The 26646-nt window shown below is 41.8% G+C and overlaps 1 protein-coding gene across 5 annotated transcripts in view; it reads right to left on the bottom strand.

The window, feature by feature from the left end:
* Positions 1 to 563: 563 nt before the first annotated feature.
* Positions 564 to 26646, bottom strand: part of GATA6 (GATA binding protein 6) — a 48989-nt gene continuing 22906 nt past the window's right edge. For all 5 annotated transcript variants that reach the window (XM_069220012.1, XM_069220009.1, XM_069220008.1 and 2 more), the window contains 4 exons: positions 20253 to 20378; positions 17352 to 17439; positions 17153 to 17256; positions 564 to 2530 (listed from right to left, as the gene is read on the bottom strand). In XM_069220012.1, the coding sequence (XP_069076113.1) occupies positions 2360 to 2530; positions 17153 to 17256; positions 17352 to 17439; positions 20253 to 20378 (489 nt within the window). In that variant the 3' untranslated portion in view covers positions 564 to 2359. The remainder of the gene's footprint in view (positions 2531 to 17152; positions 17257 to 17351; positions 17440 to 20252; positions 20379 to 26646) is intronic.

Here is a 26646-nt window from a genome sequence, read left to right as displayed (position 1 = left end):
CTGAGTGCAGCCGAGGATGAAACATGATCGTATGTTTCCCAACTTGGCAGCTACCTAAATGAGTTGCCTAATTCTCTCAATGAGCCCTGGTTATAAGCAAGGGAGATACATTCCAATCCCCACATATACTCCTGTTAGCGCATGGATCGGAAGTCTGGGATGTGCCGTACACACTGCACTTCCATACTTTCCCCAGGATACATTTTGGCAGGTCAAACGATTTGAAATTTACCAGCATAAATCATGCAGTAAATTCTCATAAATGCAGAATTTGGTTCTGAAAAAACGAATTCTCCATGTAATTCCATATTTCCAAAGAAAAGCTCAAAAACTGAGTTACTTACAGCTATTATTAAACACTGGACCTAGCGGTATCAGTATTTACCAGGTGCAGTACATAACTCACCCTTTTGCAGCTCATTCTGTATTCACTGTGCATGTGCTACACAACTTGTCAGCGAAATACGATTTGATCTCTGTAATTTTGAAATTTGTCTTTGCTAGATGTGGTATTAATGTATGTTTTTCACTGTATGAAGAAACTATAAGGAAAAGCCGCAAAATACAGAAAAAAAACAAAAAACGTTTTATTTTTAAAACTCTGCTGACAGGTTTTTTGAATGACATCCCATTTAAAAAATGCAAACCAACCTAATGATGGTTCAGTTTATTACTTCACACTGTACATATCGCATCCCAAACAACCGACATTGATGCATCAATATCTTATGGAGTATTTACATACTTATCAGTTAGGTAGTAAAGCTTCAATCCAGCCTTTTCAACTTTTTGGCACAAAGTTATTCAACAGCACAAAAGAGGAGATTGATGTGTATTTCTTTGTACAAAACCTCATGTGTAAAATGGGTAATGACAATTTTCCTGAGAGACAATTTGTTCTTATGAAAAAACTAACAATTCGAAACACTAAGTGGGATTTTTTTTTGCCAGACACAATATTGAGGGGGATGTCCCCATAGCTTCTCTTTTTAAATTATTATAGTACCATTAAGTTAAACTGTTTACATTCATTACAAAAAAGTGGTTAAATCTTATGCAAAGGATTTAACACTGATTGCTGCAACGCAAATTGCACTTGGAACACAAATTATATGGAAGAAAAGTATTTGTTTGCTACCCTGTTTAATATATTCTGACCAATGACAGCTGTCGTGAATGAAAGGACGTTTGGAAATCGCAGGTCCCATCCACTTGAGCAGGAAGTTTGTTTTTAGGACAACCTCAGGGCACACTGGTAAAAAGGGGAGGTACCAGATCCGGGAGAGCTCCATTTTCGAGTACACCATAACTAGTGAAGCGCTGGTGATAGTCGGGAAGACAAAATGCCAACTTGCTCCTGACACATAGTTCATCCTAACCCAAAACCAGAATGATAGTCGGCTCTTTGCAATTCTTCACAGGAGTCGCTTTTGCTTGTCACCCAATGGCAACTCCGCTCCACAAACAAAAGATGGCTCTCAACAGGTGGCCACTGAACGCCCACAGGAAGTGGGGAGTAAAGCTGCCCCATTTCCATCTTTACTGTTAGAAAGTCCCTGGAGAGCTATTTGCCATTATCGCCTGTTGATAACTGATCATTCGATGTGTGTGCAAGACAAAGACATGCTGGAAGTCATTAAATTTGCAAAGACAAAAAAGAAGTGGTGATCCTTGATTCTGCCAAGGAAGGCCTATGTGCTCCTGGGGGACTCTGTTTCAGTTGGCTCTAAAGAATTTATTTTACTGGCTTCTGCAGGAGGCGGGGCTGTGGACAGGATCAGACGCAAGATGTATGTTGAGCGAGCATGACAGGCGGCCTACTGAGGGTAGAGTGATGCTTAGACCAGGAGAGCCAATATTGAAGCATGAGTGTCAAGACAGAGCACATACGTCATCAAATGGAAGAATGTGGTGGGAGGGAGTGCAGCCATTGGTAGAACTTGTGATGTAAGAAGAGGAAAAGCTGCACCATCTGCTACCTGTTAAGTAGGACAGAGCCTAGGAGGCGTCATCTTGCTGTCACAGTGAGGCACCATCTTGCTGTGACATTGCAGAAAACTTTGACAAAGCAAAAACCTCAAAAATCATTAGAGGTTCAAGAAAGGCAACAGGAGGACACATGGCATCTTTGAAGTCCTTAAGAGATCCAGGAAAATGAGAAGCTCTTTCAGAGTCAGGTGGTGCCGCTTGTCCAAAGCACCCTTGCCTCTATATGTTGCATAGATGAGAAGATATGCACTGTATTCTCTCAGAACATCCACTCTGCCTCTTCTTTTGTTTGCTAAAGTGAGACGAAAAACTCAAGTGAACACCTGAAGGTGACAGCAATGTACATCAATCCAAACTTGGCTATCCAACATCAAGCGAGAGCCAGGGCACACCAGGGGTCCTGTCTCACAGATGCTGTAACTTCAGCTGTGGAAGCCAAACTGACTCCTCCGTACAGACCGTCAGGGACTTCATACTTGAGTGCATGATTTTCAGGGCTTGTAGTGCTCTGGGGGTGTGTGGACATCACCGATGAAGTCACCTACATGAAAAAGAGAGATACAATCATTTACAGTAATGAAACCATTGAACACAATTTATGAGCATAACAATTTATTATTCTATAAGCACGTATATGAGAACATGAGAATTAAAATACAGCTATATGGTAGTGGTTCAATGGCTGACATGTGGTTTCCAAATGGCTCTCTGTCATGGGCCCCGGTTTCAGACAGTCCTACGTTTCTAGCCAACAGCACTTTACACAAAGGGATTTTCGAGCCTGTAGCTTGAGAGTGCAATAATGTTAGCATAGTTGGATGCAAAGCCAAGAATGACTGGAGCTATCACATATGACGTATTTCCACGTGCCAAATGTGTGCCAGTGTGTGTACATTCCAGCAATGTCACCTTCACTGAAACACGGTGCCACCGATTACTTTCCAAAAATATCAAGGTTAAAAACCAAGAGGATTAGTGATTTTTTCAATTAATTTATGAAAAATAACTTTATGTCACATCTGTTTTCCCTCCTTAGCATGAAGAAGGTAGTTTCGCTCCCTGCGCCCACGAGTAGGCGAGGGTGGAGCATCTGGCTTGTGTTTCCGTGTCTAAGCTTATCGGGCCTGCCCTCCCTCGCGCCCCACGGAGGCTGGAAGAGGAGATGGAACAATCCAGATTAGAAACGGACTCTAGTTAGACATAGTTAATCACCACTTTTGTCCATCTGGGTGTCAGAGAGTACAGGACTCCACTTGGGTAGGTGACCTTCTATATCGGGCCGACCACAGCTGGATTTGTAAGGGCTAGGACAATACTGGTTCCTCCAGCCTACACCATGCCTGCTTTAACTGCTTGTGGCTGATGGATGCGAGACTGCTTCTCTCCGTCTCTGCTGGGATTCAACCCTGTGACCTACACGAACCACTCAAAGATTTTCAAGAGCAAGCCCACGAATCCATAAAGTACCTCACAACCACAAACACAACCCATGAATCACAGACAGCCCGCAGGAAAGTAAAAGGTTCTGGCTAGCACCAGGACAAAACACGTGCCTTTGATAAACTGTCAGCAGTACGAAACACCAATTAGCACGAGCAGTCACTCTGAAAACAAGCACTGACAAAGTCAATGGGCCTCTTCTTTGAAACCTATTGGCTTCACCAATAATGTTTGTTCACCAAGTATAGCTTCAACAGGAATACCCATGCTGAATATCATGAGCAAATGGTAAAAAATAACTGTACAATGAGCCGGCGGCCTCATTTCTTAAGCACATTCATGAGTGACGCAGGAGACATGTCTTTATTTATCATTTCTAGATGCACCCGTAGATACAATAATAAGACAATCAACTAGCGAGAAAGCACGTTTATTTATAAAGGGAAACGACCAGCAGCAATTTGCTGCCTAGTCCTCCAAATAAAAACGCAGGATCGAGTTGGTCAGCTTAGTGGGTGGGGAATGGGAAAAGAACAGCGCAAGTGATGGAACATCGAGGACGACAGGGAGAGAACATGGGGTGAAGGCAGGAGCATACTGACGAAAGTAAAGGGGAGTGCGGGGGAGGAGAGACGCACACGGGTGAGAACAGCACAGAGCAGGAGGAAGAAGCACAATGATGAGAGAGCAACACACGAGAGTAGCACAAGAGGGAGACAGCTGCAAAACACATGCACTCTCATGGACTACATAAATAAAAATAAAAAACGTCCCTAATAGTGAGCAGTGGAAGACCCAAATAAGTACGATATGCTCCACGGAAGAGACAAACACCAGATGTACAAGGTAAGCCAAGAAACAAGCAATGACAGTGGGAATAAAACAAATGGTTAGCAGGATGTGAGCGTTAAGTCCACTCTCAGTTTTTGTAAGCTGCCAACAGGTTTTACAACCAGACAGCTTGTGCTGTTTGGTAGTCTGTGTTGCATACAGCTCCGTACTGACAGTGTATGCCGGATACAATCAAGCAGTGATAGTGTGGGGTCTGGTAATGAATAGGCAGCATAGCCTATAGTGCTGATAGCGAGCTGCAGTGGGGGCCAGGGATGCCATGTGTGACACTGACACACAACCTGCAGTGAAAGCGTAAAAAACTGTGGCGCCAGGGGTGATGCATGTCACACAGATTTCTGCAATAACATCAAAAGGCCCAGCAATAAGAGTGGACGACAGAGAGCGCCACATACAGCTCAGCCCTAGTTTTCTGCTGCTGTGTGAGGGCCACTAAATCGATGTTCCACGCAGTCACGTGAACTCTAAAACTGATAGCAAGGGACTGTTGGGCAGGAATAAAGTATGTCGTGAACAGTCAAGTACTAACTATTTGATAAAGTGTAGTCGTTGGGGGGGGGGGGGTGCCAAATACATCAGCAGCGCAAGAAAAACAGTGTGGAGCCAAAAAAAAAACGTGTTGTAGACCACCCAGCAGTAATTGTGAAGGATTGTGTGATGACCAGAGATGGCATTTGCTGCAGCGCGAACAGCCGCAGTGTCAATTCGGGGGGGACCAAATCATACCTTAAAGATCCGCCAGTGTAAATGAGGGACTGTGTGGGGGCCGTGGTGGAGAATCCGGAGTAGACCCCTGCAGTGACTGAGTGAGGCGCCGTGTGTCTGCTGATGGAGTGTGCTGTCGAAAGTCCATCAAAGACAGTGTGGGATCTTATCGGGATCCAGTAATACAATGTCCATCATGCATTCTAGTAGTGAAAGTCTGTTGAGCCCAGACACCGACTCGACTGTACAGAATCCAGCAGAGTCCAGAACCGATGGAGCAGGCCAGAGTGAGACCAGCGATGGAGTTGCCATGTACAGGCCAGTGATGTCGTGTTCTGCACAGCACCCAACAATCACAGTGTGGGACAAACTGACGCCAGGGATGAGTGTGCAGAACAGAGTCCAACATAGATTATTTGGTTTGATGGAAGCGCTGGATTTACTAAGTACTACTTGAGACGATAAGCCAGGGAAGCATTTAGGCCCGTATTTATACTTTTTTTGCGCCGAATTTGCGTCGTTTTTTGACGCAAAAACGGCGCAAACTTGCAAAATACCATTGTATTTTGTAGGTTTGCGCCGTTTTGCGTCAAAATGCGGCGCTAAAAAAAGTATAAATACGGGCCTTAGAATGAAAACACTTTTAAGAAATGCACCGCTCTTTACACGGTTCATTTTTACCTTTTCATTCGCAGTATCTCCGTTGAAAACGACTCATCCTCAAATTTGAGGATTCTCTTATTTTATGATTGAACAATACTGACGACCTTGGTACCACAAAGATGCTTATTGTTAGTGTCACGTTTCTGGACATGTCCCGCGCAGTAATGCCTTTTACCATCACCACGCACAAAGATGACGTGCTAAGTGGTTGGCAAACATATAGACTGTGATTACAACATACAGCTGTTAGTACTCCCAACCGCTGCTAGTGCCTTAAAGTCTCTAAGGAGCATGCAACTGGTATACTAATATTACGAATAATTCACATTGAGAGTTTAGAGTGGAAATGTATTCCCCATACAACGTGGTTTCATGACATTTGTTGTATAAGTACCACATAGAAATAGCTTAGTATTTTTTAACGAAAAGGGTACTTTAGAAAATTAGATTAGAAAAACGTTAACTTGGTAGTATGAAAATTCGAGCCTGGCCCCTCATCAATGGGAGAGAAATTTATACTGTGTTTTTCTTGGATGGAACGCCTCTGATTCAAAAATAGCCATTCCAAGGAGCTGTCTTTATCTGGAATGGCCGCGCTCACTGCATGTGTGTGCTGGACTGAGAGAGTTATTTGGATTGCCTTAATCTTTGACGTGCCCACCTGATAAATCTGTCACAGAACAAACATAAAGCCCTAGACAATGCCAGTCAGTGCGGTGTGGCACCAGACTCTTGAATAATCTTCACTGGTGTTTCCTCATACACACCCTCATCCTATCTCCTACCGGCCCACAGCAGAAAGAATGTCACCTTTGTTTCCACAAACCTCACATATATTTTCATACGGATGACATATTCAAAGATACCATTATCCAAAGACACTGTATTCAGGCGTAAGCGGGTCCGTGATTGGATATTTGGAATGTAGAATCCCCAATGGAGTACCAGGCAGGTGTTCTGAGGTTGCAGAAGTATCCCCAAAATTGATCCTGATTTTTTTTCTTCCAAGTGTAAGAATGTTCCAACTATCCATTTAAGAGTGAGAAACCCGACTGACGCACCATAAGATGCCTCCTAATTCTCCGATTTGAGAGCTTAAATGTTGAGGGGGTAGGATGAGGTAACTTGACAAGGGACTGATGACCAAAGTCTTTAGGCCCAAAGTTACCACTTAGAGACAGACTCTAGTCCTGTACATGGTGTACACTGCATTTGCAATTGCTATCCCCTCCCTGGAAGCTCGTGTGATCACTGAGAGCTGAGATCAGTGATGCTGCTCCAGAATATTGAGTCCAGGATTTCAAATGCCTTTAAAACGTTACAAAATGAAGAATAATGTGTGATTTCACTAATGAAGGGCTTCGGGTCTAGTTGTTTTGATGGTGTTAATGACAGAACGTGCGTCTTCCAGGAAATGCTGGGAGAGTTTGAAAATAGGATGAAAGAATAACGGGAAAATCAGCTGGGCGAGGCAGGAAGCAGAACTCAGCAAAAAGAATATTAGGATGAAGGGAGAAATAAATGTTTCCATAGATACACAGATTCTCGTTTGTTTGGAGATTCTGGTGTGCTTGAAGTTTTCTAAATATACATATCCTTTATTTTTAGCTATAGAGCAAAAAACCCTGACAAGTTCGTTACCCAATGAGGATACACAAAGGCTGGAAGCTCACAGACAGATAAAAGTACAACAGTACCTATGTAATACCTAATTATTGGCTATTTAAAAAAATATACTTATTTTTAGTCTTATTTTTTCATTTTTTTCCTCCAATTTTCTTGTACATTTTTTATGTAACTACACGTCTTTCTGTTTCAAAATGGCATGGAAGTATCACTTTCGAGTAATTAAAATCCAGTTTTTCAGCAATTTTTGGTTCATACTAGAAAACTCTCACGACCAGTCACCATGAAAACGATTCCCTAATTTTAGCAAAAAATGCAGTATCTTTACACCGTTCTGCATGAGGCAGTGGTGGCCCGTCCTTTACGGCGGAGGGGCCATGCCCCCCCAACCCTTTGCCCCTCATGAAGAGTGACTGTCAGGCTGAACAAGGGCCAGCCTGACAGACACTTCATTTTCAGCTCAGACAGCCAGGAGTGAGCCATGCGCTCCTGGGTGCCTGAGCTGAACTCTGCTGGGCTGAGGAGGTCACAGCTCCTATGGGCGTGACCTCCTCGGCTCAGCAAAGGTGCCTCGAGGCCCTCCCCTGGGTGACGAGGAAAGCGTCACCCATTGACACTCGCCCTGGGCGCTTCAGGTTTGAGTGTCAATCAGTGGCACTTCATCACAGAGTGGGGTGGGGTCAGCAGTCTCGCTGACCCCATCCCACTCTGTGACGAGGCTGGGACTGCTGCCTTCCCTCCTGGAACCTGGAGGCTGAAGGTAAGTGTGTGTGTGTTTGTGATGTTTTAAATTGAATGTTTGGTGCACGCGTGCATGTTTGAGTGTTATGAGTGTTGTTAATGGATGTGCGTGCGTGCGTGTGTGTGAAAGAATGTGTGTGTGATCTTTTAAAATGAATGTTTGTAGCATGCGTGCATGTTTGAATGTTATGAGTGTTAATGGCTGTGCATGCGTGTGTGAAAGAATGAGTGTGTGTGATGTTTTAAAATTAATGTTTGGTGCGTTTGTGCATGTTTGAATGGTATGAGTGTTGTTGATGGATGTGCGTGCGTGTCTGTGTGGGAAAGAATGAGTGTGTGTGTGCTTCCTCCCACCCCCCTCCCTCCTAAAGCTGCGGGACGCCACTCGCTAGAGGTTTACCTCTTCACCAGCTCCGAACCATTGATGGTGGCCTGAAAAAGTATGGCACTGCTTGGCATCCGTCTGAGCACTCCCACCTCGTGACATAGGAGCTATATGTGGCTCAAGTTGGTGCCATAGTGTGCGGACCAACACTAGAGGAGATGTGGCCTAGACCATTTTGAAATGTTAAGACCCAATGACTAGCAGTGTGCTTGGTAAGGCCTCACATTGCGAATACGAAGTTAGGGGTGGGTGTATTCACCTTTCTTGCCACTGCTAATTACCCGCCTGGCAACGGAGCACAAGTATTTTGCAAACTGGCAGATAGGTTCCTAAAGAATGGGTTTCTTTTTGGCAGATGTGTTCTGTCAGACTTTACAGTTAATAGAGTTAATAGCCAGCATTCTCGGTTAAAATAAGTTCACAAAACCAGGAGGTAACACATTTTGGTTGCCGTTAGTATAGGTAAGTTTAACTTTCTTGTTACTGCCAGAGTTTGCAGAAGGTTAGCCAATCTTGATCCCAGGAAAACAAGATGTTCCATTCTGTTTAGTCAACACAACATCAATATCAGGCCCTTGGGCTAACGTTAGTAAGTTTTTTATTAAAGCGTCAATACATTTTTGGTCAGCCAATGGAACTCGAGAGAGGCACTCGTACCTTCCAAGTAGAGAGCATCCACAAAGACTGGAAGAAGCCTTCATATGTGCTCTGACAATCCATGCTCATAAACACACCTGGTTATGAGTCACAAGCTTGCAGCCATTCGCACTTCGATGCCCATATTTATCAAGGTTTTGTATCGCCCTTGCCCCACAAAAGGGGACACAAGGGCTATGGAAAACCTAAATGAGAATTATCAAGTCACACAAGGCCACCATGGCTTGACAAATCTAGAGTAACGCAAGGCAGTGCAAATCGGTGTTCTCCCGCATCCAACCATGCATTCGGACACATTTCTAAATTTAACAAACTGGTAAACCTGGGACTGCATCAGAATTGTACACCTCCCCACCAAATGCAAAACAAGGATACATTTCTTTATTTCTTCTCGTTGCATTCTGCAGCAGACTTAGAAAGAGGAAAATGCCTCTGAGGATTGTTTTTGTGCAGGAGTGCCCCTTCTTGCACGAAAACAATTCTCCCTACAAATAACGCAGACAGTCTTGCACAATGGTGCAAGAGTGTCTGTGTTGTCACTAGGCAGCAGTTTGTGCACGAGCAGAGAGCAGGAATGCTCTGTGTAATCTTAAATACTGCGCATTCTTGCCCTCTCCATTTCACTCAGCACAGCATGGTGGCTTGCTGCGTTGCGTGAAATATTGATAAATATGGACCCTAATGTTTCCTACAGAATTGGCCTTCGATGTCCCAGTACGGGAGGAACAGAACACACGTGTGTCACTAGCTTACACCCAGAAAAGGTAACAAGATCCTCTCCTCAAAGTCATATGTTTTGAACAATTCTCAAATAATTGTTTTTATTACTTGTTTTTTTCTTACTAAGAGCAAATGGCCAGTGCACCTGTACGATTTTTATTCCAATAATGCCTGAACGTTTATTAAAGGATGGGTTTTAGTCCAGAACCACACTTTGAACTAGGAAACAAATACCTTAGTTGGATGGAGCTAGGATATGCCTGGGGCATTCTCGTGATGTACCCTGGCTTGAATTAGTCATTTCTAGCCTCCATTTGAACAGCCACAGTTCTGCATGATATCAATTCAGGATTGCTTCTAAGAAGCCTGCTGCAATTGAGGAGTGACAGAAGCCTGTGCATTACAGAAGACAAACTGCCACGGGGGGTGGTTGGAAAAGCCTGTCGCTCATTTAATAAACTTGCAATAAAAGAATGTATCTGCAGAAGGAATAAGGAGGACACTGCAGCAGTGTCCACTCACAAAGATTTCTCAGGCCACTTTCAAAGGTTTGTCGGAACAGATCACTCATGGTCACTGTTCTGCAGTTCCGGGACGGGGAGAGCGAGTCTCTCCTCCATTCGGCCAGGCCAACCCCAGATACATTGGCGACTGACTAGGTGTTTTTCTGTGAATAGCTGTATCTTTCTCTTCTCTTAGGTCTGAATTAAACCTGCCTATGTAGGCTCTAATGAAAAATGCTTTGTCTGTGTGCAGGAGTGTCCTTTTCCAGGCTTAGCTGCAAATTACTCCTGTCTTTCCAGGAGTAAAGTGCGTATTCAAAGGAAAAAGAAAAAAGCTCTGTAAATCTCAAAAAGATTTTGAGGTCAATAATCCTTTCTCATGTGCAAGTCACACCTCTGCCTCGAATACGATCCATTTTCTCATAGAAAATACTTTGCTAACGAACACTGGATTTTTTTTTTTAAATAATCCACATCTTAGATCGGCATAAAACATAGCTACCCACAACTTGTCGATCCGTCCCATTGTTTATGGAAAAGTCATATTGTCTTTGGGTGTAATAAATGTGACTTCAACACGCTTCACTGATTCTCTTCAGCAGTGACAAAAACACAGTAGAGCGTTCATTACTGATGCACATTCAGTGCAAAAATTCAGACACAGGGTAGATATGTGTCCCCAACGTAGGGCCTGATTAAGATATTGACGGACAGTTTACTCCGTCACAAAGGTGACGGACATCTCATCCGCTGAAATCTAAATCCCATAGGACATAATGGGATTTAGATTTCGGTGGACGTGATACCCGTCACGATTGTAACAGAGTAACATGTCCGTCAATATCTAAATCAGGCCCTTAGTCTGTGCTTTGTGGGGATTTCAAAAGCATTAGGAAAATAGAGACCATCAGACGGTCAAAGTTCACCAGCACGGCCTGCCCCAGAAACTTATATGCCTGATTGAGCCACTAAGCAACACTAGAAGCATGTGGAAGGCCTCTTTCCATGAACGCTTGATTTAAACCTGCCTTTGGAAACAAACCATACTTAAATAAATATAAGTACAGGCATTTCAATTTGGATTTGCTGGCACCCAAGTATATAATGCCCTTTCATGAAAATCTCTTGCAAAAGATATCTATAACTTTGATGAGTTAAAAACGAAATATACATCTTTTGAAGCTACCTTAGATGTCAAACTTTAACAAGCTCTTCCCATGCTATATTTTGCGGAAATGTGAAGCTATAAAAACTACCATCCTCTGGTTGTCAATTCATTATCACCCCAAAGAACAAAGACGAAATCACTTGGCTAGAGGCGGCTGCTATTATAAAGGACATGAGGTAGAGGTAAAGCTAAAGCCAAAGCTGGACTGGGGCATAATATGAACAAGCCAAAAACTGATTTCCTATCACTCACCTGTAAAGCTTGCCATTATGATTTCTGGTGCTCTGCCAATGTCCTGGTTTGTTCACATCAAGAATATCTAAGCTTAACTGGTTTGAATAAAATTTGAATATCACAAAGTTCGAATGACAAAGTCTCGAAGACGAAATATAAGAAATTACCTAATTACTTGTAACAATAGTTTTGAGCTTGAGGCTAATCTTGATTTCATGGTAGACATTATCTACCACCTAGTGGTTAGCTCCAGTTTTTTTGGGGGGTTTTTTGCAACAAAATTTAACTTAGGGAGTTGATCACAGGCTGAGTCAACATGACTCCCGACAACGCTGACTGCAAACCCACAATGCCCAATATGGGACCAACACCTTTAGATTCTTGTTTCTGCTTTTGGGTGTGGAAGTGAAGAAACTGATACATGAACTGCTAAATTTCATACGTAGAACAAGAGAGTCAAGAACTAATGATTTGATGAAAACTGACTTCAATAGTAGAATGTCTGTAACCTAACTACAATGCAAACTTAGCTAGGCACAAAAAAAAATTGGGTTTTGTCCAACCGATTGATCCAAAACAATGTAATTCTTAAATTTAGATTTGGAAATTTGGTTCTAGCATATTTAACCACATGAAGAGGCCTAAATATGGTCCGTAATGGCGCAGAGCATACAGTTTTGTGATACTTGATATGAATTATCAAAAACATATGATGCAAAATATTTTGCTATTACTCAACAAAGGTACCCGAGGAGACATAAACATATAATGCCCAGTAAAAAGCTGCGTTGGGTACACTGTAAACAGCAACATGAAGTAAGCAAATAAGACAAAACTAAAAACTAGCAAATCAAATGACCAGAGAGACAGCAGCAGCGTGTCTATGGTTACAAATCACCTGGTTAACTTAAACAATAGTAGCAACACATGCCTCTGTCACTCGGTGAAACAGGAAATGATCTGTTGCTCACTGTCCGGCATAGCTAACAAATATCACTTCCCTTGATACAGAGCTCTCTGGCATTACAGAAACATGAATCCCTTCAGTAACATTTATTCCAATGTATTACTATATATCTCCTGTTCCTTACCCTTCCATACTCTTTCACACTTCCCTTAAGACTGGCCTTTTATCTTTTTTCGGATTTGAGATAATAGCATTGGGTCACAAATACAGATAATGCAACATCATGTTTGATAAGATCATGCAATAAAATTGCAGATGCAATTTAACACCTAGTTATCATGTATTTTGACATGAAACTAAAATATACAATTCAGCATTTCAAAAAGGATTGTCCTAAATATTGTCAATGACCGCCCACGGCATAAATTTATGGATCCTTTTCAAATGTAATAATGTGTTTATTAGTGAATACGGTTTTAAAAAAGTAAGAACATATCTTTCATCTGCCAAATAGTGAGGCAATAATCCATTGTTGCCAGGAGTTGGGTATTAAAGGGGTTACAAAGTGACACAATACCCAATGTTGCTATCAATAATGACATTTGAGATACTATCACTGTCATCAATGGCGTCACTGAACATGTCAAGTGTGATGCAATCTGTGGGGTCATAAGCTGAGCATGGGTTCTAGTGAGCTCAGAAAATTATAATTGGCGAATTTGAGTTTTTTTTTGGTTAAACTGTTATATTTTAACTGACATTTTCCTCGCAGTATAACACATTTTTAACCTTTGTTTTTTTCAGTCAGTTTCTGAGTTTGTATAAAATGCAAAAAGTAAGATTTTACTACCATACCTAACTATGATATGGCTTTCAACTTTGTTTTATTTACTGAATTTCTACCCCCAGAGGGCAGCCAAAGCGCCACCGTGCATGGCCATTGGCCATGCATGGTGTGGAGTTGGGAACACGATCTGGCTTGAGGCCCGTCTGGGGCCAGGCCAGGCACTCAGCCCCCCATTGGAAGCCAACCCCCATAGGCACCCACACCATTTTTATTTGTAATTCATTTTTCCGGTCCCTTGGGAGTTCTTCGAGACTCCCTCGGGTGTCCTGCATGACCACAACCCCTCAAAGGGGAGTTATTCCGACCCTGACAGCTTGTGTTCTTTTTCAAAAACCTTTTCAGGACAGAGGACCAATTCCTCAATTTCTGTAATGGCCGCTGCAACATTTCGTTAAATGATGCAGCCAGCCAATCAGCATTCTCACTCTGAAAAGCCTCTCAGCAAATCGGAAGGCTAGAATGTTTGAATTTTAGCCTAGCACTCCAGATGAATGCCACCAAATCACAAAAAACATGCTTTCTGTGGAAAGATCTAGCTTTCTGCTAAATTTGGTGTAGTTTCTTTCAGCTGTTTTCACTGTATCACTGTTCAATTGTCCCTTTGGAAAAATGCATACAGAAAAAAGTGTTTTGGGACCAATCCTAGTCCCCCCTCTTTGTTGCCTCCACTTGATGGGTCACCCCAAACTTTCTAGGAAGAAGCTGAGGTGGGTGAAAAGGTCACAAAAGTTATTAGCAAAACAAAAAAACGCATCCCAGAAGTGCATTATAAAAGCCTTTCATAAAGGTAAACCCACATGTAAGTAAGGACACTCTGTAGAGACAACATGAGAGTCACGCTCAGGCTAAGTATGCACCTGACATTTTCGACACCGAAAAGAAGTGGACAAGATTGCTTCCATATAATTACTAAAATATATATCTGAAACACTACTCATCTAACACTGACCAATGAAAAACTTTACAAAATTTCTAAAACATGCCCCCAGATGCACATAAGCATACTCGAGTCAAGGCATTGCTGGCAAACCAGACGTGGTGGTTATGTCACAACACATAACACAGCTAACTGAGCAAGAAGGAAAAAGAGAACTTCATGTCACACAAGACACCGCGAAGCCCACAATAAACCTGCTGTCTAGTCCACCGGGTCAACGACCGGCAGGAGTCAAAATGTGCAAAATGGGGGTTGGAACAGCGAGCCCTGCAACGCGATGTGTTACGCAGCACTTAATTACACATCGGCTGGGACAGAGATGTCCAACATAGGCCAAGAAGGGTCGGACCTACGCCAAATTCATAGGGTAACCACTGGCTATGAAAATGAGTTCCACTTAGATACAGTGTATAACCATTTATGTCAAGGGGCTACCCTGAAATCTGCCATCGATGTAGCCAACACTGCCCAGCCTTAAATACCCCTGAGCTAGAGAAATGCCAGTGGTGAAATCACCTTGAAATGTCAGTGCTACGTTTCCTACACAGGTGTCCCAACACAGAAGGATAGAGAACGTCACACAAAGCACAACTGATGCAGACATGCAACAGGCACACGCACCAGATGCTGCACTCAGTCATTACAAAGTCTTTGTGATATGACAGGAAAGAGCTCGTTCGGTGCAAACCACCTATTTGGATTCATCGAGTATACTGAGTTAAATTATGAACAACTAACTTTATAGCTCATTCAACTACCACATACAACACTGCCCAGGATATTCTACTGACTAGTACCAATACACAGAAAGTACATTTATGCAAGTTATTGGAGAGCTAGGTATGGTTTTAGAAGCACAAAAGGACAGCGCAGAACAAGACCGGTTTGCACAGATTTCATTTATGCCTTTTCCACGTGCCATATATGCTTGAATAAGACCACCACAAATCCAGGAAACTTGTTAATAAACATGTTTGGATCTATTGAGGGGTTTTAAATGCAGCAGTGACTGTTTAACGCATGCGCAGAAGCAAATGGAGACTGATCAAATTCCACTTCAGGCACTACACAGTATGGGTGCCATACCCACAAAGTATTCTACAGCCGCAGTAAAGCCCAGGGCCACATTAATTAATGGAAATTGGGAAAATGCAAAAACAGGACAAATCAATTTTGCACCATTTCGCAACTGGCATAGCAAACATATGTCACTCCAGGCTATATTAAAGAGAGATAACAACAGAGTGAATTTTTGCTAATGAAAATATTTTGGTGGTGTGGTAGCGATTTAACAACGACATCCTTGCCTGTGAATTTTTTTTTTTTTAAACTGAGCAAATTGATTTTACCATATTTTGCTGCCCTCTCATAAACAAATAGTGCAGAAAATGTATTTTCTCAATTTCTTATCACAGCAAAAGTAGCATGACACCAGCTTGCCTAATGTCTGTCTCAGTAAAAAAAAATGTTAGCTGAGTGCAAATGCTAATTGACCCATCACTGTTATAGCCATATCAAATGAGGTTCCCGCCTACAGATCTTTGGTATAAGGTACAAGTAGAAGAGAGAGCCTATTAGGACAGCGACACTTAGTGCACATTTAAGAACATACCCTCATTTGTGCTGGACTAATGCTGTTATGTCTTTTTTATTCTTCTTATCTACAAGTGAACAGCTTGAGATATTTTTATTTTTATTTTGCTTTAACCGGATCAGTGTCAGCATGTGTGTGTATGGCTATATAAATGTGTGTGTGTATTTTTTATATATATATATATATATATATATGGCCTTGGGGTGCAATTATTTTTCAATACTATACAGAGATGTTGGAACAAACCCCTTCATACAACATTAAAACAAGTGTAACTGTAGCACATCTCTGGGCGGAGATCATGGAAGAGCCTCCCTGATGATGGCCATACAGAGTCCAGCATTGAGGAGGGCCCAGGATAAGGCCCTGTCATTAACGCCACAATGGTCCATCGGAGGTTGCTGGGGCCTCCCAGATAAAACCTGGGGCTACCAACCCAGCAGCGACAGACGAGCTGCTACTACTCAAATATTGTTGCGGAATCGTTGGGAGATTGCGTGACAAGAGGACACGATTAGATACTTTGTAGAGTTATACCTTAATACTATAATGTCCATATTTTCAATTGGTGCGGTTTGAAATGACATAGGTCTGCTCTGGATAACAAAAGGGCCTCACCTGAGGGCATGATATCCGGTAATAGAGAAACTTGGTTAAGGTTTCATACACTGCTGCAGAACAGGAAGACCAGAGCTTGGACACGCTAGGTCTAATTGGAAGTAACGAATTATGCTAAGTGTATAAGAACAATTATGAATATGAAATATTATGTATGCACAAAATTACACATTTATAAGAGTGCTTTATAATATTATGGCTACTGCCGAACCTAAAAACACCAATAAAAATATTTTCAAAAAGAAAAACAAGTGTAACTGTGAATGCGGCTCAAGGGAGGATAACATGGAGTGAACGAGGGAAACAGTTACAGGAAGCACTGTGACGCTGTGATGGCGCACATTACGAGGCAATAACACTGCTGTCTTTCAAGCAAGGGCTTTTCTTAAGATGTGTGCAGCTCTTAAGTGTGACACTGTTTACTTTCACGTGCCACTTCCTCTGAGAACTTACTATCAGATCACTAAACGGAAACGTTTGTTTAGATAAAATATGCGCCGATAAGATTGTGGCTGTGATAACGCACTATCTCGGGATCTGTACAGAGATACCATGTTGACACCTACCCCGGAAGTAGTACTTTGCGTGGTAGGCGACGTGTTCTTGCCACAGTCATCGGAGTTTGCGGGCGACGTGGAAGTTGGAGTCATAGGGACGGAGCTGTTGTTGCCTGTGAGACCGAGGATAACAGGTGTCAAGCATGGCTCTGTGCTATTTTAAAAAAACAGTCCTCTGAAGCGTGCCCGCCACTGAGATACCACTTACCTGAGGAGCCCTTCGATTTATTAAGGTTCTTGGGTTTCCGCTTTCTCGTTTGTATGCCTTCTTTTTTCATAGCGAGCGGCCTGGGCACCTGCACCACAAACAATGGCAAATGAATCAAAGCAGTGCACGCTATATTAAAATAATGTAATGTTCAGCAAAGCTCTTTTTTAACTCTTTCAAGAGGGTGTAATCAAGCAGCTTCAGTTAATTCTGCATTCATTGTAATTAGGGGCACGACTTGCAAGCTTAAAAATCACATATAGGATCTGTACATCTGCCCAGTGCTGATGCAAAAACATTCTTCCTTTCCTCCACACCCGGAAGTATCTGATGTATCTGTATACAGAAATCTAGAGCACCCTGGCTATGGCCGTCCCATGAGGAGATGTTCGGCCCACCCTAATCGTGTCCCTTTCCCTACCTTATACAGTGGATTCTGGCTGCGCAGAACACATACGTATTCATAAACATACAACCTGGCTAGCGCCATAACCATCTTTTTAGGCATAGAAGGAAGGTAACACGTCCTTGCTAGGAAAATGTACTTTTTCAAATACAAATACTGAAGTTCTACCTATTCAACATCATCATTACATTTATCTGTTATATCTAATTATCTAGAAATGTCTATGTATCAATATTGTAAAACAAATATAAAACCATTTATTGTAAAAAAAAAAATAGTTTTTCTTTTTTAGTCGCTTTCTTCTCTCGTCTGGAAGGCTCCATCATCAACCACCAAACAGCCATGTACTGAGGCAAAATTTCTCTTTCCAGAGACCCAAGCTGAAGATGCATTTTATATTGTTCATAACACCCTGTACACCCAGCTAGACATACTGCACCGTAACAAGACTAAACACGACATGTCTGCTTCAGAGGAAAGCACACGAAATGCGTAAATACAACACAATACAGCTGTTACATTTTGGAATGAGAATCACCTGCAGAAGGACGCGATTAAGGCATTAAGTCAATTTCAGCGATTTCTTATTTCAAAGTCTCTTTTTAGTTCTGGGTTTGAGTAATGTACCTTGTGGGAATTATTAGTGTTTAGGTATATCTTTAACAGATTTTCTCCTGAGAAATATCTAAACTTACTTTTAGGTTTTCAGCATGTAGAACCGACGTTTTATGTTTTAACCTGTAAAATGCATTATGTATGCAAGGCATTGAAAGAGAAAATCAATGCTTACGCTGAATAATCTTATCAGTCTAAGTGTTCATATAATAAAGTTATTAAAATATTCACCAGACTTGGCGCCTACATTCCACAATCCCAGAAAAAAAAACTGCTGGAAGGGCTGTTGTGACAATATCTGTAGCTAGGCTTATTGGGAAACAAGCAGCTTCTGAGAACGATGCGGTCACAGTGACATTCAGTAGCAAAGCTCAAGGACACAGGCCAGACTGCTGATGGCCCAGACTTCGCACATGGTCTGGGTCCCTCACACTCTCCTTCCCGAGAGGTGTCCTGATTAGTTTTTATCTAAAATAAAGGGGTTAACAGTGTTCTACGCCCTGCAGTGTGCCCATGTGTGGCAGAGTGCTGTACAAAGCTCTGGTCTGATTTATCCAAAGCTGGCAATCTGGTGGTATGTTCTCCCCAATCAATCTCCATTTTGGCAGATGACAGAAAGCATATTACTTGTATACATGAATACAGCAACCTGTGGAACAACTCCATCACTAAAAACAGAGCAGCAGTCGCTCTGGGTCCCTTCCTGACTCATAAATTCACTGGGTCTCCTTCTATTACGCTCTCACTCTTCAGAAATTCTCAACTCACCTTAATTCTGAATAATGTAAAGTTTGTGTGTTTGGAATGCGATCGTTCAGCCTGTGGAGTACCTTAGCGCTGAATAACAGAAGTTTATCATTCAAGGTGAACCCTAATAAGATTAAAGTAAATTTCAAACTTTTGAAGAGCAGACATGGCCTTTCTGGAAATACCACAGATTTCCGCATATACTGGCTGCTCCACACCCTTGCAGGCTTTATTTTATATCAGGAAAACATTTTTGTTTCTGGAAAAGTCTGTCTCTATGTGTCCCTTTGAAAAATTGGCATGTTTATGGTACCTTTCAACTCAATTACATGGGTTTAGAAGGGTAAATAGAGTTTAAAAACCTTTTGTATTGTCTGTTAATAGCTAGAAATGTGTGACTTGACTTTGTGCGTGTTTTCTACCTTCACAAGGGCCAACCCTGTATCCCTCCCGTGTACACCTAAATTCTCACTTATAGCTTTAACTCAACAGATACAGAAAATCCTGATTCTGTGTGTGAGGACCTGTCATTTATGACTGTAGAATTCTTGTGGCATGCCTAAATTGAACTTGGATGTGTATAAAGGTGTTCGGAATTGGGCTCTTGGTCACTAGATCACATCTTCTGCCTCTAGTCCTGAGCTTTAGTTTAGAACGATCATTTAAAATGTTCACAATTTATGCCCCCACCCCTTCCCCCGAATGCTATTTTCCTAAAAAATTGTTGTCTTTTTATCAATTCAAAAGGCGTTAACTAAAGCATTGCTCATACCCCGTGTAGTTTCATATACAGGCCAACCCTGTATCCCTCCCGTGTACACCTAAATTCTCACTTATAGCTTTAACTCAACAGATACAGAAAATCCTGATTCTGTGTGTGAGGACCTGTCATTTATGACTGTAGAATTCTTGTGGCATGCCTAAATTGAACTTGGATGTGAATAAAGGTGTTCGGAATTGGGCTCTTGGTCACTAGATCACATCTTCTGCCTCTAGTCCTGAGCTTTAGTTTAGAACGATCATTTAAAATGTTCACAATTTATGCCCCCACCCCTTCCCCCGAATGCTATTTTCCTAAAAAATTGTTGTCTTTTTATCAATTCAAAAGGCGTTAACTAAAGCATTGCTCATACCCCGTGTAGTTTCATATACAGTCCACAGGCGTTGCAGACCGGCTCTCCCTCCGCATTTCGACGCCAGAGGGTAGTAGTTGATGTGTGACAGTTTGAGCATAACAAGCCGATTCGCCTCGAGGAAGGCTGCAAGAAAAGAAAAGAAATACTTTAAGTGCATGGATTTTGGCCAAATGAATCCCTAATTCGCTTATAGTTTACTGTTGCATGTGGAAGAAAATAGGGGTGATAGGAAAATATAAAAATTAGCTTTTGGTCAAAGGAAAATCTGTCTCATCTAGTGGCTGTTCAGAAACCAAGGCCACTTGCAAAAGGTCGCATCAGAGATCCCTGAAACAACTCATTTGTTTTCATCATCTGGTGTAATAAATATGAAAAGGGAAGTTCATAAGGTCTTTCGACATCTGTTTTAAGATGGTGGGTAGGGAAAAGTACATTTTGCACATGTAATTCTACTCACACATTTAGGCTGAAAATCTATGATGGAAAAGGTAACATAACTTTTCTCTGCAGGTTAACGTTGTACTGGGCTTTTCTGTGTACAATAGCATTATGGAATTGATGAATACTGTGTTCCGCAAATTATATCTTCCACAGGCCATTTGCTTGTGTTCCAAAATGATATGTGCAAATCACAGAAAGCGTAATGATTTTCATGCAAGTGTTCAGAAGTGAAAAACTCTGAAAACAATGTCGAGTTAGGAATTTAGCCATACAGTTTCACTGCGGCTGCTAAAAAAGAAAAAGAAAATCTTTCCACGCCACTAGCTGTGATTAGATCTGACACTTGTAAGATTTTTTCTAATGCTAGGTGGTTCTAGCTTAAGTAGGTGAGGGTTGAAACTGAGTACTGGCATTTAGCGTACCGTTTATGGTTAGGGGATAATCATTTCTAAACACTGGTCTTTATGTGGCAAGTCACATCAATTTCAGTGCCGAATTTATATTAAAAAAAGACAAATTCAGGGTCCAGACGTTTCTCTTAAGAGGCCCCCCCACCTTTTTTGCTGAATGCCCGGATTGCTGAATACCACACCAGCCTAGTTTTGATTCCACCTTACGCCTCTTTCTTCCAACACCCTCTCCTTCCTGTCTCTTTATCTCACTCTTGCAGATTCTTTATATTCCTACTTACTACCTTTGTCACTTTTCCTAGCTTTCTCTCTCGTGAATATAGTCCAGTGATGAAAAATAAGTTCTGGACCCCAAAATGAATTCCAGGGCACCCCACAAGCAATCACCAACACAAATTAAGCACTGGTCACTATACATTTGCGCCCACCTGGATGCTTTAATAGTGGATACAAATTGTAACTGCATATCACTACATAAAAATAAAGTGGGGAACTCCCTGCTGAAGTCTTTGTATTTATTCTGAAGAAGAAAAATTAACAAATGTGTATTTTTAAATCGTTTCATGATACAACTATATATGGGAATTTCACTGAAGCAGACAGGTGTATATCCAGCAATAAACCCACTGCCAAATTATAAGCTTGCTAAAATCTTTAAATGAACAATAGTAACCCAACTGTGTAAGTAGGTGCCAGAATGTGTTGACCTGTGTGCCCACTAATCATAGCACGCTATAATAATTTGGTGCTTGTGTCAGCATGCCTGAAACAAATGCCAATTCAGAAGTATTTTACGTGGCACCGATGACAAGTCATTCCAGGAACTCAAACTATTCACAGGAGATAGCTGCTGGGTGTTGTCCAATGGAATTGTACACGGTATCACACCCTAACCACAGGGGGCATTCAAAGTCCGTTCCATCATCCCTCCGTGATTGTACGCTAGTTTGTCTTTATAATAAAGGTAAGAAATCACGTATTTACTGCCATAGTTTTGCGGTTTCATAGTGTTGTAGATAACTGGCTTCAATATTACCCTACTCAGTTTATTGACCTCGGAAGAAGGTGGACCTGGCCCTGTTGCGGTTTGAAGTTTGATATACAGGTTACAGCTCCCAGCAGCAAATGCAAAATGTAAATGTTCTCTTACAGAATAGCTTTCATTTACTTGAAGAGATCTGAGGAAAACCCTATGAATATATGATGCATTTCTCTGAGCCATATACACATTTCTGATACACAAGTCTAAATAAAGTTGGTATCGGTGGCCAGCATTATTAACTACAATATTTAATTCATACAAAGTGTCAGGTTGGTCATCAAGGGGGATTTACACTAAAATTGTATAAAGTTAACTGCCGGTGCTCATATTAGCATAGGTTTATTCTGTGGAAGCTGCGCTTAACAAAAATACTTTTTAAGGTTTCTGAAGGAAACTTATTTCGGAAAACGTTGCCTCCTGCAAGAGGAAACCGACACGTGCTCTAGTGGAAAACCATGTCACCCACTCTTACGTCATTGATAAAGTGTGGGCCTCTGCCTTCCTCTGTCTCACCTCTGCCTATTTTTTTTACCTCAGACTCGCCCCTTGAGGATTTCAAGGCATAGTTCAACTGTTCACGTTCCCATTTCTGAAAGTTGAATGTGCGCATTGATACTTTTATGTATTTTGTGTAGGCTCCAATTACCACAAAATGGGTAGTAAAATTTTAAATTATACTAAACTTGCGGCCCCCAAAATATGTCATATTGGGGGGACAAAAACTCCTTAAATTGATACTGATGCTACCTCCGCTTGCTTTAGGCTCCTCACCTGTCTAACTCCAAGCAACAGGAAACCAACTCAACACAATACTATGAAACTCTCAATAAAAAAAGCTAGCCCAGCTACCTGGTGCACTGTAAACGCATACAAGTTTAGCTTACAGACAATCACAAGGGGACCTGCACTTTTGAACCCCCGCCGCTAGATGGCAGAAAAACCGAAGGATGTGGCTTTGTAAATTGTCGTGCCGCTTAAAAATAACCTGTCCATTCGTTCAAGCCTGAAAGAACTGAGCATATTCTACTGGACTTGTGAGCGTAGTCACACACTTGAAGGTTAGCTGCACTGACTCGCTGCTTGCAAGGAACAGCACAATACTGCGCGTTGCGAATAAATTGCCCTTGTGCTGTCCCACGCAGCAGACCCCGGGCTGGAACGCTCCCCGCGCGCACAGTGGTGGTGACCTCACGCGCTGCGCCCTCTCGCACGCTGACCCCGCGCAGCCGCCGCCGCCGTGAACTCCAACGTGCGGCAGCAAAGGTTCGTGCAATAAATGAGCCATTTACGATGCTCTCCCGGTGGAGTTTGGAGCCAAGATACAGGCAGGTTTATATCAGGAACTGTCATGTAACAAAGAGCTTTATGAGTGTGCAAGCCACATATCACGAGGGGAGCCAAAGCTCATAAACAAACGAGAGGAAGGTGAGCGGGTTATAAAAGCCCGGGCAACAAGTGATCTCTGTTCCATTCATCAGGGCCGCGGCGCTCGGCGCACACTGTAAATCTGCTGTTGAGCAACAGGCTCGGCTCTGCTCGAACTGGAAGCCTAAGGGGGCGAGTCACTGTTAACATCCCTGCACAGCGAGATCTAGAGGTGAATGTGTGTGTTACAGATTCCTCTGTCAGTGACACCCCAGCCAACCTATTAAATTGTAGCCAGGGGATATAAAGCGTGCCGTTCAATGACTTAAGTGACTGGAACCTAAATCCATTCACAGAAGCTGAGCCGTAGTGCGCTGAAACAAAACAAAAACAATTCGATCGAGTCGTATTTCCAAAAGGGTAGGACACCGAAGCAAGTGCCCACGTAACAAAAGGAGGGGGTGGGACAGTACAATGTTGAAATTACAAAACAAGTGAACCTATTTGGTAGAGAGAATTCTCAAACTCCCAAACCATGGCCAGGGCCATTGGAATTATGCCACAGGAGAGTGCCAAATTATGCGGCAGAGCTAAACTACGCAGCAAAAGAAGACAGATTTATCGGTCTAATGTGGCATATTTTGTATCAGTATTACTTATAATTATTTTTACCCGTGTTAACATTATCTTAACAAAACACAGGTTTAGCCTTAATTGTATTACTTTAAAACTCATATATTACAATAAGATGCAGAAAAGTGATCATTCAACCATTGTGAAGGGCCTTCTACTGCGCGGCAATGCATGTTGCTGCGTGTTTAGTAATTTTCCATTCGTTTGAGCTAGAAATATTATTTTTTTCTGGTTATAATCTGCCAATTTTCCACCAAATGATGGATTATGTGGCAAATCCATAATTCCGCAAAAAATACAGCGGTCGCAGAATCGCATAATTCCAGGTGACCCCGATTAAGGCACACCAATCAAAGTATAGGATCTTAAATGCCTATATAATGCTCAAATTATGTACTTTTTTTGTTGCAACCATAGTTAGACATTGCCTTCACAAGTGGCTCAACTTTCAACAAATTTGAAGGGGAATTAGATACGTGAAGTTTGGTTTGCATTTTAAATTAGTTTATCCACTTTTGGGAAATAGAATGAAACAGCTTCTTTTTGATGCATGGGCTCAATGTAACTTTTCGTTTAACTTTAAAAGTACAAAATGTCGTTTCTAGTAGAAGCTTCAACCAAGGTTCTAGCCCGGAGTCGATTTAATTTTTTTGCCACGTCGCCATGAACAATGACCAGATGGTTGTGTTAGGGGCTTATAAGGGTTGCAACAAAAATATCAATTCTCTTTTCCACACCAACCACTATACTCGATGGAAGCTTATCAAATTAAGCTGAGGGTATGAGCGTACTCTCTCGTGAGTGTTTTTATGGAATGGTGAAAGTCCATTCAGGAGTTCTGGGGAGGACTTAATAATGCCAGCAAGCCAGTTGGAATATATAGTAACAATAAACATTGAGGCTGAAGTCAGGGTGGTTTAAAATTTTACTCGAATCACTGATTGGCAATATTTGATCACAATATGCAATAATATTTGTAATATTGTTTATAAATACTACATGTTGGTGTAGCATCAAAAATAGTGTTTTTGTTCAAAAACTAAAATTATTGAAAGCATTTTGTGGATGTGGCATACTATACTGTAGCCTGGAGCTGTTTCAAAAAGAAAATATATAAACCCGTTATTCGGTGTTGGTGCTTAATAGGAGGTTATAGTGAAGTAGTTGCTGCCTATTTTTTTTAATTTCAGCAGAGTGAGGTTTGACCTGTTGCTCAGTGCATTGTCCAGCTTCCACTTGGCAGCCAAGTGTGCACCATCTTTGGGTTTCAATGTTAATTTTACTGTAGGCAGCTAATTGAAGATAATATAATTGTGGTGCTTTGAATATTTCAGGGGATTCCCATGGATATTAAACGATCAGTACTGATGAGCATAAATATACACACTGCTTAACAGATTTTATATTTTTTCTATGTATAAAGCACAACACTTCTTGCTAGATGGTAATAATGCATCATAGGCATTAAGATTATTTTGTGAACATCCATATGTTGTCAGACCCCATGTAATATTCTCGAGGGTAAAGAGCAAGAGTCGGGATATTCCAAAATGATGAAAGCAGCCTAAGGGAAGCCTGTACCCATCACTTTGCATTGAAGTGGGTAGCAAAGGCAGTGTACCTGAACCATAGTAAAGTCAACTAGGACCTCATTCAAAGTACCATGCCAAATCTTGGGCAAACCAGGAGGTTGTGCCAGAGTCATGGTTAAAAATTGTGTGCAAATTTAGCACAAGATTGGTGGTTTTTCCCTACATGAAATTTGCTAGGGAAAATCTTGCACAATTTGTTTGAAGAAAGAAATACAAGATTCTGGGTTTTTCAACTCAGAATGGTGGAAAAACAGGTTTATCATTCACAAAAACTTTATCAACAGGTTATCCTGCGTTGAGACTTGTGGAACTCAGGCTAGGAGGGTAATTTTCCTCTGTGAGATGCCATAGCTTGTAAAATTGGAAATTCCCTGTATTGAAATTGCCAACTGGTAAGTCTGCAAGACTTGCAACAAACCATCGAGATTTCCTGGAGTATGGAATGTGTCTTGAGGAAACGCAACCCTGATCAGAGTTGGTCTAATGAGTTAAACTGAGGGCCCTACCTTACCTTTTCTTTTGGGGCACCAGGAGTCTACACTAATCACACAGTAGTTCTGAAATGAGGCCTTGCCTGACAGCCCTGAAATCGTGGAGGCTGCTTCAGGTTGGAGAATGTCAGGTTGTGAAGCAGATAACCTGGAATGTTCCAGACTGCTTTCCCAAACTCCAGCCTGGATTGTATTCAAGCGGTAATCACACAAATGCAGAGCTCGTAAGAACTGAATGATAAATGGTGTTCTCGGTACTTTAATCCAAAAAAAAAAAAAAACCTGCAGACAACTGGCTTGACTTCAGAGGCACACAACCATAAATTGAAGTACCTGTTATAGCTAATAAAAATAAGCAAATGTAGCTGAAATATATGACAGCACAAGGTTTGCCGTTGTGCTTTTACAATTACATGC

This window comes from Pleurodeles waltl, chromosome 2_2 (genome assembly GCF_031143425.1).
Source record: "Pleurodeles waltl isolate 20211129_DDA chromosome 2_2, aPleWal1.hap1.20221129, whole genome shotgun sequence".
Taxonomy (NCBI): domain Eukaryota; kingdom Metazoa; phylum Chordata; class Amphibia; order Caudata; family Salamandridae; genus Pleurodeles; species Pleurodeles waltl.
Note: the sequence above shows the minus strand (reverse complement) of the source record. Positions and strands in the feature narration are given on the sequence as shown.